This window comes from Lycium ferocissimum, chromosome 5, assembly GCF_029784015.1.
Source record: "Lycium ferocissimum isolate CSIRO_LF1 chromosome 5, AGI_CSIRO_Lferr_CH_V1, whole genome shotgun sequence".
NCBI classification, from domain to species: domain Eukaryota; kingdom Viridiplantae; phylum Streptophyta; class Magnoliopsida; order Solanales; family Solanaceae; genus Lycium; species Lycium ferocissimum.
This window is the reverse complement of record NC_081346.1, coordinates 69,736,119-69,751,042: the sequence shown is the minus strand read 5'-3', so window position 1 is coordinate 69,751,042 and position 14,924 is coordinate 69,736,119. Positions and strand designations below refer to the sequence as shown.

Sequence of the window (14,924 nt, the reverse complement as noted above, 5' to 3'; positions counted from 1 at the left end):
AGTGCTAGAAAAAAGTAGAAACAAGAAAAAGACAAAAAAAGTAAAGCGTGATGAGACCATTCACTGTTACTCTTTATTTGTTTCTGTTGTTTAAGTCATAACGATGTACATATTATTCGTCAGTTAGGCAATGATTCATCATGACACAGATAAAGTACGTACACATTCAATGTTTCTGTCTGGAAATCTCGAAACGTCTTCAAAGGTCTCCGCCTATATAATAGTCAAAAACACACTTTTAAAGTACCTCACAGCTCAATTATTACCTATTTATTTTTTGCTATTTAAAGGAGGTGAACCTCGCGAGAAAACGACAGTTCAAATGTGTTTTTATCATTAACTCTTGTATATACATATTAACTACATAGAATACATATATATATATATATATAGTTGGGGATATCAGTTTGGTGGTGGTTTTGTTGATTGGAGATAGCCATGACAAAGAAGGATGAAGAATCATCAGAATACTTGTCGGAGAATGATGAAATTGATGTGGAAGCCAACTCAAGAAATAATATGAGTGATGATCAAGAAGAAGAAGAAGAAGAAGAAGAAGAGGGTGCTGCTGAGGAGGCTCCATTTTCTTCTCACCAATGGCCCCAAAGTTTCAGGTTTAACTTCACTTTGCTTTACTTTCAATTCCCATAACTTAAGTCTTCCACTTTTGTATGCTATGTCTGCTTTACTGATTTATTTTAATTTTTTAAAACTGCTTTTGTTATGCATTACTTTAGCCGAGGATGTTTCGGAAACAGACTCTTGGGTAAGGTCGTACACTTTAGCCTCCCCACACCCCACCTTATGGGATTACATTGGGCATGCTGTTGGTGGTTGTGGTGGTGTAACTTGTCCATCAATAACTAGGGGAGAAATTAAGTTACTGTTCTGTTGGATTCCAACTCTGGTCTCTCATAGTTTTGTGTTTCAGTTTTATGCTAAGTTGCTCGAACTCTCCTAAATGGCTTCCGTACCTGTGTCGGATCCTTCAAAATTGCACTACTTTTGGAAGATCCGACACACACCCGTCGACATTTTTGAAGAGTCCGAGTAACCTCGGTTTTATGGACAAAATAGGCCACAACATTGGGTGTCAACTTTTTTACTCTTATTCTCTTTCAAGTTTGAAACTCTGGATTTGTTTTACCTGAAAACGATTTGGCGATAAGAACTGTAAAGGGAAGTGAAGGATCAGTATACCAGGAAGAAGTAAGATAGGAACTTCATTCTTTATTCTTTTCCTGTTTTTCTCTGACTGATATTCTGCTTTATTCCTCGAATGAAATTGCTGATTGGAATCTTGTTTGAATTAGTAGTATGAAAAATATTTAAAGTTAGCACATCAGAAGGAAAAATATCTAATAGCTTAAGGTTAAGCTAGTTACTTTGCACAAGTGGTGCATTTACATAAGAGAGAAGTTCGTAAATTGGAGGACTGAGGATTAGGTCTTGTCCCTGTGCTCATCTTTAATGCTAGCACCCCCTGATTTTATTGCACAAACAAATTATTCTGATTTTGAGGAGGTACCTTGTATTGGTATTGACGATATAGGGGTTGGATGATGTTGGATGGGGCAAAGTTTATTAAAATTATAGATTTAAGCTCAGATGGTATCGTCTCGACGTCACATTAAAAGTATTTGATGTTTGAAAAGGGTTTGGGATGGGAGGCCAAGTTTGTGAGTGTGCAATTAAAGGTGTGGTTGGGACACGGGAGGGATAGCCTAATAGAGTTGAAAGTCGAGTCAATTTCATGAAGAGAACAATGCCTCCTAGGTTGGAGGGGGCGTTTGGGGTGGGCTAACCAAATAAGAGGCGAAAAAGGTCTTTGGAGTCTTTGAGGAGTTAACAGGTGTCTTTGAAATTAGGAGCTGATCGAATCGACTAGCCTGAAGAAAAAAACAGTTACTTCTCTTTTGTAGCTTTGGAGTGAGTTTAGAACTCCAGTATGAAAATTATTTATCTTTTCGAATGGAAGAGAAGACGTTTCTTATGCTGCTCATATTTATGATGACAGAGAGTCAATTGACTCATATACAATTTCCGCATCACCTGGTTTTGGACTCCTACGACGTGGATCCAGTATTATATCGGAAGTCGGTAGTAGAGTATTCTTGGACTCAGATCTGCAGACGCATTTGCTTGAAAAGGAAAAAGTTCAGGAGCAAAATGTCATGGATGGAAAGTCAGTAACAAAAGCATCTTGGTCAGAGAAGGCTTCTTCATTGCATGAGCAACTGACTGGGGAACTTCCAATTTCCTATGGATGCAGCTTAACTCAGACTATATTCAATGGTAAGGAGAGCCTCAATACTGTTCAGTGACTTCTCTTTGACTATACAAAAACTGATGTATATATAAACTTGTCCTTTATGTTTGTTGTTTTCCTGGCATCGCTGAAGACACTGTTATGACTGACAATTGTGGATCGTGTATATCCAAGTCAACAACTTTTATCATTTAAGCATGAGGATGTGCTTTCTGCATGAGATCTTTTTAGTTTTATCTTTCGTTTGGAGAGGAAAAGAATTGGTTGAAATTATTTCTTGATAGTAGAATTTAAGATCTCTTTATTTCATCCTAATTCTGTTTTTTTCTGGCTTAGGTGTCAATGTCATGGCTGGAGTTGGGCTGCTTTCTACCCCTTATACAGTGAAAGAAGCTGGCTGGGCTAGTTTGTTAGTGTTGGTACTTTTTGCAGTCATATGTTGGTACACAGCTTCTCTTATGAGGCATTGCTTCGAGAGCAGGGAAGGCATCATAACCTACCCCGATATTGGAGAAGCTGCATTTGGAAAATTTGGACGCCTTTTTATATCTGTAAGTTAGTTTAATCTACAGTTGATCGATCCTATGTGTAATTAGATCCAAGTTTCAGCTGAAGGAATCTTGTGGATCTGTATTTTAAGATTTAATTGTAACACACCCTCCCTATTTATCCTAGTAATGTAGTGCCCCTGTCAGTTTTGTTACTGGGACTGAACCTTTCCCTGATTTTCTTTATTGCTTATTTAGGTTAATGGACAACTCTTTTTTTAATAATTAACAGCAAATTAGTTGAATGGCAATTAGCTATTATGATGTGTTATGATCCATGATTTCCCTCACCTATTTTCCAACCAATCCTCCTCCTAAACTACCAAAGGGCGCCTTTTCCCGTTGGGAAATCACTTGTATTGCCTTCTTCGCTTCATTCCACTGTTCCAGTAAATAGTAATCCACATACTAGGCAAATCACTGTCATCAACCACATTGTGTTTGCCTTTCAACTACTTGATCAAAAAGAAATATCTGGCGGTTTCAAGCCAGTAGTTTGATATCAAAAGCTGATCAAAAACAACAATGTCCACTTCTATCTCTACCATTCCCGCTATGTGAATTTCAGTTTCTTCTGTTACTATAAAATCCTTTTATCTTGGCATCGGCTGGAGAAAATCGAATGCTTTCGGCCTATGTTCGGACTCTCTAAAAATGATGCTGCACCCGTGTCGGATCCTTCAAAAATGCATTATTTTTGGAGAATCCGACATGCACCCGTGTCCATTTTTGAAAATGTTACTTCATGTTAGATCAATTCATTTTATGGAGTGGGAATAAAAGGTTGGTTGAAGTGGTGAAAACATCCCTAAACTTGACACATTTTTGTATTTTAGTCATTGAACTATTTTAAAGCCACATTTAAAGTACTCCTAAACTTGGCTAACTACATTTTAATTCACCCCCGCGTTCACATGCCACAACAAGTGGAATGTACTCGTTGTTCACTTGGCATTTTCGTCCTATGTGTTCTTCAAGTAGATAAATAAATTGTTTTTTTTTTTTAAATGGTAAAACTGATTTTTTTATAAAAAATTTGGAACAATGGATTTTTTTTTTTTAAAAAAAAAATCTGGAAATTTTGATTTAAAAAAAACGTGGAAAACTAGAATTTTTTTTTAAAATGTGGAAAACCCAATTTTTTAAAAAATATTCCCATCCAGATTTTTTAATAAAAAATCCAGTCCAGATTTATTTTTTTTTAAAATAATCCCGGAAAATTAGATTATTTTTTAAATCTAGAAAAAATTTATTAGTTTTCCACTTTATTCTTAAAAAAAAAAATCAGTATTTCAGATTTTTAAAAAGTCCAGGTTATTTAATAAAAAAATCAATTTTCCAGATTTTTTAAATAAAAAATTCAGTCCAGATTTATATTTAAAAAAATGGGTTTTCCACATTTTTAAAAAAAATTAGTTTTTTCTAATTTTAAAAAAGTCCACTTTTTAATGGAGGAAAGGGATAATTTAGATGTTGGAATAGGAAAAAAAAATTAAAGGGAAATGTAAAAAAAATAATGATTTTTCTTGTTTTTTTTTAAAAAAAAAAAAACATAAAAGAAGCTGATGTGGCAGCGACTCACGAGCCTGTTGGAGTTTGAGCACACTTGTTGTGCCATGTGTCAATGTGGAGGTAAATTAAAATGTAGTTAGCCAAGTCTAGGGGTGTTTTTAAGTGTGACAATAATTCAGGGACTAAAGTACGAAAACGTGTCAAGTTTAGGATTGTTTTTCATCACTTCAGCCTAAAATGTTTTGACCCCAGTAAATGTAGCTTACTCAAATGTTAGTTACTATTTCATGGTGCTTACATGGAACAATACTGACTCTCTTTGTGGCCTAACTGGCTGAAATTATAAGAAAGCTGATTTATGCTTACATGGAAAAACGAGAAAATTGGTTGCTCATTTCAGATCATTCATCTTTCCTGACAAATTTTTTGCTATTTCTTTGCAGATTATCTTGTACATGGAGTTATATGTAAGTGAAGATTGGCCTTCAACTCTAGTTTCATTGTTCACTTAACATCTTTCGTCTAACATGTGTTCAACTAATGCAGTCATACTGTGTAGAATTTATAATTTTGGAAGGAGATAACCTTACAAGTCTTTTCCCCGGATCTTCACTAAACTGGGATGGACTTAAACTTGATTCAACTCACTTCTTTGGAATTCTGACTGCCCTAATTATTCTGCCAACTGTTTGGTTGAGGGACCTTCGTCTAATATCATACCTCTCAGGTGATCTTTTGACCAACACTTCAAACACTAGTACTCTTGGATGGATGGTTTTGAGAATCTTATTGACATTTTTGCAGCCTGTGGGGTCCTTGCAACCATAATAATTTTTCTGTGTGTGATTTTCCTTGGTACGGTGGATGGAGTTGGATTTCACAATACCGGTCAGGTTGTGAACTGGAGTGGTATTCCTTTTGCTATCGGAGTATATGGTTTTTGTTACTCCGGGCACTCAGTGTTCCCAAACATCTACCAATCTATGGCTGACAAATCAAAATTCAATGTGGCACTTATAATATGGTATGGAGTTCTACTTATTGAATTGCATTATATGTGTTCTCATCTATGGTCTTTTAAGGACCTGCACTTTCTTGTTATGCAGCTTTGTCCTCTGTGTTCTAATATATGGAGGTGTTGCAATAATGGGGTATCTCATGTTTGGTCAAAGCACATTATCTCAGATAACTTTAAATATGCCGGACAGTTCAATTGCTTCAAGAGTTGCAGTATGGACCACTGTATGTATGCTCATTGCTTCCTTCACAACCCCCCCCCCCCCCCTCTCTTCCTCCCCCGCCCCCGCCCCCGCGGAATCTTATGTTCCAATCATTCATTTTTATGTATATTTTTCTCTACCATGCAGGTTATCAACCCATTCACGAAGTATGCTCTTTCACTGTCAATTGTTGCCATTCCTTTTTCCTTTATATATTAGTAACACTTTAGATTGCTTGAGTCAACAAAGTTTATGCATATCCTGTGGTTTTCCTTAAAGTTCACACTTTCACAGATATGCGTTGCTGATGAATCCCTTGGGAAGAAGCATAGAGGAATTGCTGCCCGTGAGAATCTCTAGTAGTTTCTGGTGTTATATTCTCTTAAGGACAGCGCTTGTCTTTTCTACAGTATGCGTTGCATTTCTTCTTCCCTTTTTTGGTACGTAACATTATCTTTCAGTTATGAACGTCGGTTAATTTACCTGGGGCTATTCTCCTATTAACTTATGATACTTATTCTTTATAAATATAAAAATCTCGAAATCATATAAGCTATATGGATAATCTGCATCAAATCCGCTTTATTCTGGGCCATTCTATTTCATTACCAAAGGCTTGTCTTTGAATGCAAATTAGTTTTCTAAAGAAGAGCTCCCCTAATAGCACACTTATTCCTGTACAAATATAGAAAGTCTTTAGCTGAACTAAAAAATCTTTGGGCAAACATTGGATATAATGTAAGCGGAACAATAATTTAGCTTTAATCCTACTAGGTGGTCTCGATGATATGAATTCTTTGTGGTTATGTTGTTAGTTAGGTTTAAATTGGTCAAGATGAACTTTATCCCTTGTATGACCAAAATGTCTGTCTCAACATATGCATTTCTACTGCATACATCGTTTGGATATGTTAGACCTTGGGTGCTCAGAAATCACCAGTTATAGCATTGTTGAGCTCACAATTGCTCTATTCAACTTGCCTGCTTTTCACTTTGTTAAGTATCTCATATCACACAACATTTCGTAGCATTCCTCCATTTCATCTGTCCTAGTTTAATTCTGTGTTGCTTGTTGTCTATTATCAATGCTCCTAAAAGACTGAGCATCTATTAAGGCACTACAATCCCATCTAATCTCATTTTACCTCCGGGAAAAAAAAAAAAAAAAAAAAAAGGAAGAAAGAAAGAAAGAGAGAGAAATAGGGAAAAATATGGAAATCTCAGTCAGTGACTAAATCCAAGTCAACTTTTTAGTGATGTATTGCATTGCTAACTTCAATATCTAACGAATTCACTAAATCTCTCTTGGGCCAAAAGCTTTTCGGGTAGCAAATATTACTGCTGCCACTTGCTATTCTTGGGTAATATTCAATAGAGGTCTTAGATATTTGTATAAATCACATCTCAGTGCTTGTACGACTAAGATTAGCTGTATGAAGGGTTCTGATCTGGGTTCTTTACAATTTTGTTGAAAACAAGCTGACACGAAGGTTCACATTGCTGGTTAAATAAGAACTTATGATAGAAAGGATAATGATGAAGTGAAGCGCAGGTTGATAAAGATCTGTTTTAAATCAACCCCAGAAAATAAATTTGGTTTTCATGTATATTAAGCACATATATCTCCTATAACTTCGGAATAATTTGCTTAGTTGATTAAATAATTTTATGAGACTACTGACAATTATCACCTTCGTTTCAGGTCTTGTGATGGCTCTGATTGGTTCTCTTCTCAGTGTACTGGTGGTAAGCTCTTTCCCAGTTCTATTGGATCCTGAACTTATTTTCTTTATATCACAGCTGATACCTTTTTCTTGGATATGCAAAATTTCAATGGTTGCTGTTAGTTTCAAATTGTCAAAAGCTTATTACCTATGTTGCGCAACCTAATTTACCTTCTTCGACTTACACTATTAACCTCCCTCGTGTTCTCTTTTGTTTGATCTTTATGCTTCTATCAGTAAAAATATCTTTATCTTCCTTGATAAATACATTTCACATACTCAGATAAGTATTAAGAAAATTAATGGTGGTAAGGTTTTAAGTAATGATTGCGACCGTACGCGACCAAGTGGCAGAAGAGGCGGGTACAATTCTACTCCCTCCGTTAATTTTTTACTCGTAACATTTCGCTTCTCGAGAGTCAAACGGCATGGACATTACCAACATTTTAAGATGTATTTTTTCTCCACTATATACATTTAAATTTTAAAATATTGAAAAGTTTTTAATTCAATTTAGCTTCAAAGATTAGTCAAATTGACTCTTGAGAAACGAAACGTGACAAGTATAAGTGAATGGAGGGAGTATTTACTTTTTAAATGGTTAAAAGGTTCGCTCATATTCGTTCTGCTTACGATCTATTTAACTATTGCTCAACTCATTAACAATTTATATTATAGGGAGTATAACTGAGCTCCTAGTTTCTGTTTATTCAGGCTGTAATAATGCCAGCTTTATGTTTCCTAAAGATTATTGGAAAGAGAGCAACAAGGACACAGGTATCTCTGCTAAAAATCAAACTTTTGCCTTGTTTAACAAACCATTTTCTGGCCCTGAACTGTTTCTCCCGGGCTTGCTTGCTAGTTGCGTAATATGACTAGAATACGAGAACAGATCATTTCCCGATTACCATTTTCTTGATTATTAGTAACCTTTTGTTTGCGGAACTTAATTTTGATAGTCTCAATAACATAGCCAATGTTCGACATTTTTGTAGACAATGTCTAGCATCGCCATCGTTGCGGTTGGCATTGCAAGTGCAGCTCTTGGGACTTACTCCTCACTGTTGAGAATCGTGAACGAGTATTGAAATGAAGCCTAAAACCTTTTTTCATTTGTGGGGGGTGTGGAGATGTTAGCAATAAAACATTTCTTATTTACCGTCCTGTACTTTTGATCTCTATGCCAAAATATTACCCGTCTTCTTCTCAGTTTCACTTTATAGCAACTTTACGACCCCATTATTGCTTTATTATTATGGGGCATCTCTCTTTCTGACTTTGATTGCCTATGTTATTAACTGTTGTTACATGATTACTGGTTTGAGAATGAATAAAGGGGGATAATTACCCATGTTCTTTGATCAGTGGGAGTTGCCTATCTTAACGAGTGCAGAACTAATCTTTACGTAGAAAGTATAAGTTGAATAACAGAGTAAACAAGAGTAAACAATATACATTAGGATGTTGAGTTGATCAGAATAATCTCATCAAACGTTATAAAATAGTGATAATGGTCAAACTGAACTATCTGGTATGCGAGCTTTCCATATGAACTATCACCCATTATATATTAAATCACATTTTAACTATTAGTTGTTCAGTTCGTGTGTTTTCTACCTGAATTATTAGGTGTGCGAGTTTCTTATATGAACTATCACTAACTATATATTAAAGCATATCTCAACTATCAGTTGTTCAAGTAGGAAGTTCGCACACCTCATAGTTCATGTGGAAAGGTCGCGCACCTGATAGTTCAGATGTATTTTTGGTCATTAACTCTATAAATATACATGGTGCGGAAATATTATATTTTTAAAATATACCAATTGATATCTCTACTTTTGAAGGTGAACCTTGGACTATTAGATCTTTCCATCAAAAACACAATTCTGGGGAAACATGCTTACCTACCTTAGCTCCAGTCCAGTGATTACTCGGGTAACACAACGAAAGATCATGATTTTTGTGGGAGTTTCATATTTCAATAAGTGGTTTTCTGATTATGCGTTGATTAAAATTTGCTAGTATGCTATATATCTATATTACATGCAAACGATTATATATATGTGTGTGTGGGGTGTGTGTGAGAGAAAGGGAGGAAATAAATTAGTATGTATATAAAAATAGAATTCACTAATTATAAATTTTAAATTTGTTGTTGCTTCTCTCATTGATGACGATAATGAAAGTTGCATTGACAATTAGGATATGTCGCAACCAATACTTGAATTTTATTCTAACATTTACAAGAATGCTTGAAAAGAAAGCACACAATCTAATATTCACTAAAGAAATATTATGAATGTTGAGTCATTAAATTTGGAAATGAAAGAGTAAGCTTTAAGAATATGATGGAAATACCATTCAGAGTTGTAGTGAAGTGAATATTTTTTTCATGTTTAATAATTAAACTTTAATTAGAGGTTTCGAGTTCGAATCTTTAATATGGAAAAAATCCTAATAGGAACTGCTTCCTATTTCATTAATGACTTTAACAGGATGTAAATTCGAATTGATAAATGTCCCTATATGCATACCGGTATCAGAGTGAGAAATCATTAAAAAGATGGAAATATCTTTGGGACCATCTTATACTTGTCAATACCTGTGGTCCCAGTGCTTTGGAATATATATCTACTTAATAATTACGAAGTTTAGGTTTGACTTTGCCACCTAATAAAGATAATAAAATAAACTTTTGCATTTTAATGAGAAGAAAACAAAAGAAGATTAATTGCTTTTTGGAGTTGCATATATCACAGTTTGCCTATGGAGAATCTTGAAGTTGATTAAAGATAGAACCCACCCTTTCCTTTCCGATCTCTCCTATGCGTTACTATGACCAATTTTCACAAAGGAAAAAATCTCTTCCCTGTTGCGCAGTTATGAATTCAAAATTTTAAGTTTATGAATTTAAATTTTAGGACACATTAATTTACTAGGTTTGATTATTTATAGTATATTAAAAAGCTTTTTTAACACAAATACAGACTCTGAATTAAAGTTATAAGTTTTCTCAAACCAGTAACTAATGATTTAGATTCTGCTCCTGATATCGTGCTTGCATCAAATTGTCTTGTTCATCATTTAATCATGAGTAAGTAATATTATTGTGTATTTGATTTATGCCTTTAATTTTAAATTTCTTTATTTGATATAAACAACAGGAAAAATAAGCATTTCACAAGTTAATTACTTCCTTGGTTGTTTGGATTTTCTTGTTGATTTTTATCTTGTCAGTTTCATTGAAAAAGACGGGTGTTGTGACATTTTGACGTGTGTAGTGGTATATAAATCTGTTTTCATATTATTTATCTTTTGACTAGAGTAGAATTCTAAGATATTTCCTGTATTGGTCCATGGTTTATTAATTTTTTATTTTTGTTGCTTCTTTGAAGTTTTATCATTTGGTATTTGCCGCAAGCCATTAATAATTAATAAATAATAATCTTCTGGTAATGGTATTATCTTAAGATAGAAAGTGTCTTATGGTAAGTATCTTTCAAGTGTTAATTGGTTATATCTATTTACTGTCCCTTTCAGTTTTGGACCACCAAATTTAGTGACAGATCAAATTTGGAGAATATATTGTCTTGAGCCGCACAGTTCAACATCGAACGTGTGAAAAGAAAATTGTGAATGATACATTGATTGGTACAATGGCATCAATATGTTCAAGGTAAAGATGTCACATGAAAATTGAAATTGCATACTTGGAATATTAATCGGGAAATTGTGTGACAACTTCTGATTGTGATTCTTGAGATCAAAACAATATCATTTTCGAAAAGGAGATGTGATAAGCAAGTGCAATGGCGTTATAGTTTAGTGGGGGTCACTATTGGCCGGTAGTCCACCGCCAATCGAATATTACGTGAAATAGTTTCATGCAAAGAATAAAAAGGTAAGAGGAGAGGGGTTAGATCACCTTGTTGTGTGCCTCTTGTTGGACTGCAAAAAAAAAAGGTGCATCGTGCAAGCCCCGTTAATACATGGAAAGACTGGTAGAGTAATGCAAAACTTGATTAATTAGATGAGAGGTTAAGGGAAATTAAGATAATGTAATGCATGGTGGACAAAGACCATTCTAATCGATCAAATAATATAATTTTAGTATCTTCTTCTTGCGGAAGTAAGTAGTAATAATTTTCAGGATATATATTGGTACAATGATATTAAATATTATGTTAGAGGTAAAGATGTTACGTGAAAATTAAAAATATTTATCTTGTTTGAGCCATTAAGAAGGACTCTAGAAAGAGGAGCCGTTCTTTAGTTATTAGTTGGAAGGTGCTTGGAATAATCGGGATTAGTAATTTTCTTTTGTTCTTTATGATTTTCTTAGTGAACATGATGTTTTTAGTCGATTTGAAAATGTTTTTGATATTATGTAATATTGTGATTTATTCATTGACCGGCAGAAAGAGAGGTGAATATATCATTAAGATGAGCGGTTTGTAGAGAAATATAGCAGAAGAAAAGTAAATCGGAGAAACCTTCTGCTAGCCCAAGATCGTTACTAAGATTGGAAGATTCAACTAAAGAAGATGAAGGCTTTGGAAAGAGAATTTTGTAATGGAAAAAGACTTGAATCGGCTTGAATGACTTTCAATTGGGGTTGGGCAGGCATTCTAATAAATGACTAAGGCCACCCCTATTTGTATCTTTGTGTAGGGATGGTTAAAATATGTACGAATACGTTCATAAGACAAATCTAGTTATCTTTCTATCTTCTAGACTACTTTAATATAGATATTTCTATCTTCTACTATAAATATCTAATTGTCTAAAATTTCTAGACATTTCCTAATACAATATATATCAAAGATATTACATTATAACTTTCTAGAAACTCTTCTAAATATCTATGATAGTTATTCTTCAATTAACTTTAATTTTTCACACGGTTCCACACAATTCTCAGTTATAATTACAATGCTTTTTGAAAAAAAGTTTATCTTTTGACTACAATGATTCTCGAGTAGGGGTGGGCGTTCGATTTTTCGGTTCGGTTTTATCAAACTTCGGTTTGGCTATTTCGGGTTCGGTTTTTTGAAGGTGGACACCGAACACCGAACCAAACTAGTTCGGTTCTATTCTTTTGGTTTCGATTTTTTAAAGTTCAGTTCGGTTCGATTTCGGTTTTTTCAATTCGGTTTTTTTGATATAATATTAGAAGCGATTCCATTGACACTAATTCATATTCTCAAAAGCAATAAAACATAAAACTGATAAATTGAAATCAAAATCAAGCAAACAGGATACACAAGAACAGAAAACTATAATCATGATATAGGATTACTAGGTGTTATATACATACCGTAAGAATAATTAAGAAAACACATAAATGATATACATTAATCCTAAAAACACATCCTAGTTACCTTTCTTTGTTAAGGATATTTAATTTTCTCAATTGAAGTGAAAAATTAGGGATACAAATGCAAAAGAGGACTTATTATAATTGGATTTTTTTTGCTTTAAACTTAATGGGCCTGGACTATTTTAATTTTTTTTTTGGGTAATGTATTAAATTTCGGTGCGGGTTCGATTTTTCGGTTCGGTTTTATCAAACTTCGGTTCGGCTATTTCGGTTTCGGTTTTTTTACGGTGGACACTAAACACTGAACCAAACTAGTTCGGTTCGGTTCGATTCGATTTTTCGATTTTCGGTATTTATGCCCAGCCCTATAATCTCGAGTAATGTTTGGGTTACTTTTGAACTAAAGAGTGCAAAAAATATCAATAAATGACTTTTTATTTGTTGGAACTTTGGGGAGGTTTTGAAGTTATTCGATTTTAAAATGTTTGTACACATTATTAATCGTTAGTTGTTTGCTAATTACTTGTAAACAATCTGATGACGTGTTTACAGGACTGAATTTAATTTTAATTTATTAATATTAACTTTAAAAATTAAGCTTGCAGTCCAAAATCATAAAATTATTGGTGATGAATTTGAAAACTCAAACATTCTCCCATCAAAAAGAAAAAAAAAAGAATTAATAAAAGTCATATACCCTTATTTAATTTTATAATATATGCTCTTCTTTTACGAACGTTGAAAATATCTCGTACCATATACTAATTATTTAGATTTTGGAGAAGAATATAAATAAGATAAAATAATTTTTATAATTTTTTTTAATCGATTGCAATGTCAACGTTGCCAATTGAGAAAGTTGATATTTTGTTCCTCTAAATAAGTAAACACACAAAAAAAAATAAAAAAAAATTAGTAAATGAATATGAAATGGTAAGACGATTGTAATAAGGTTGGAGTATCTTTATTTTTATCCAAACAAAAAAGAGTATCTTGATTTAATTTGATAGCACTACAATATTATTTTATATGTTAGTCAAAATTAAAGAAAATATGAAATCTTTAGCCACACGGACTCTAGGACATGTCACGTGTTAAAGATACCAAATATCTGCTTACTTGCCACGCACTAATGCAAATGCTGGCAATTTGCAATCATGGCCATTTTCTTTTCATTTTTATTTGGTCAATAGATGATAAACTAATGAGTTAATATATATATATATATATATATATATATATTTTTGGTTGGGGGTGGGTTATTAGTTTTGGTTTTTTTTTTTTTTTTTTTGGCGGGTGGGTGGGGGGCGAGGGGGTGGAGGGTTAGGTGGAATGGGAATATGGATTACTAAAATTTTCTAATAAAAATAGCAAAATAGCAATTCTTTTTGATGCTCTACAAATATAAAATCAATTTTATAGAAATTAAAATTTGATGTGAAAAGAAAAAATATTTTATTTTTCTCATTAACCATTTCATCTATATGTCTACTGATTCTTCTTCAGCAACGAAAAATTAGAATAAACTGTTGTATTTATTGGAATAGCTCAATAAAGCGAATTTGTCATATATTTTGCAAGCCGCACAAATTCGACGTTGAAAATTTGAAACAAAAAATCTCTGAAGGACCATCAGAATTTCTCACAATTTTTAAAATTTTAAAGGTTGGATTATACCTACAAAATGTTGCCAAAATAAAGTACATAATGAATATCGAAGGATTAAAAAAAGGGTTGCTATGGGAAAAGGACTAAAAATATCCTCCGTTATAAATTTGGATAAAAAATACCCTTCTCGTCATTAAAGTTTTCAAATATATCCATGTTTTAACGAAAATTCCCAAATCCTCCAAAATAAACCGATTTCATTTTTAAACTCACTTCATTTAAACTCGATCCAACTACATAAAAAACTCATGTGCGACCAACTTGTTCCCGAGTTCTACATCTGGAGCCACTAGGCACAAGAGCGGGTAATTTATATGGGTTTTTTATTTAGTTGAGTTGGGTTTAAATGCAGCGGATTTAAAAATAAAATCGGGTTATTTCGGGATTCCCGTTAAGATAGGGGTGTATTTGAAAACTTTAATGACGGGAGAGGTAGTTTTTATCTAAATTTATAATGGAGGATATTTTTAGCCCTCTTTCCAAAGTAGAGGGTTATTTTTGACCCTTTACCCTTGAAAAAAGAAGAAAAAAAGCATTTAAGTTTGACATAGTCAACCCACAAACAATTACTATTAATGCTTATTAAAGGTGTGTTTGGTATGAATACCAAGTGTTTTCTTATTCATTTTCTGATATTTTTCTTGAAAATAAGTGATTTAC

At 33.4% G+C, this 14,924-nt stretch overlaps 1 protein-coding gene across 2 annotated transcripts; it reads left to right on the top strand.

Moving 5' to 3' along the window:
- Window positions 1-376: 376 nt before the first annotated feature.
- LOC132057233 (amino acid transporter AVT1A) lies at window positions 377-8,637 on the top strand. 2 transcript variants are annotated; one of them, XM_059449732.1, is made up of 12 exons: window positions 377-614; window positions 2,018-2,295; window positions 2,606-2,820; window positions 4,773-4,796; window positions 4,876-5,056; window positions 5,134-5,353; window positions 5,436-5,571; window positions 5,697-5,716; window positions 5,844-5,989; window positions 7,252-7,295; window positions 7,988-8,050; window positions 8,269-8,637. In XM_059449732.1, exons 1-12 carry the CDS (start codon window positions 439-441, stop codon window positions 8,359-8,361), a joined length of 1,596 nt encoding a protein of 531 aa, XP_059305715.1. In that variant the 5' UTR covers window positions 377-438; the 3' UTR covers window positions 8,362-8,637. The 2 variants fall into 2 exon arrangements, 1 of the variants encoding a protein (XP_059305715.1); XR_009415092.1 differs by lacking the exons at window positions 5,697-5,716; window positions 8,269-8,637.
- Window positions 8,638-14,924: the final 6,287 nt, after the last annotated feature.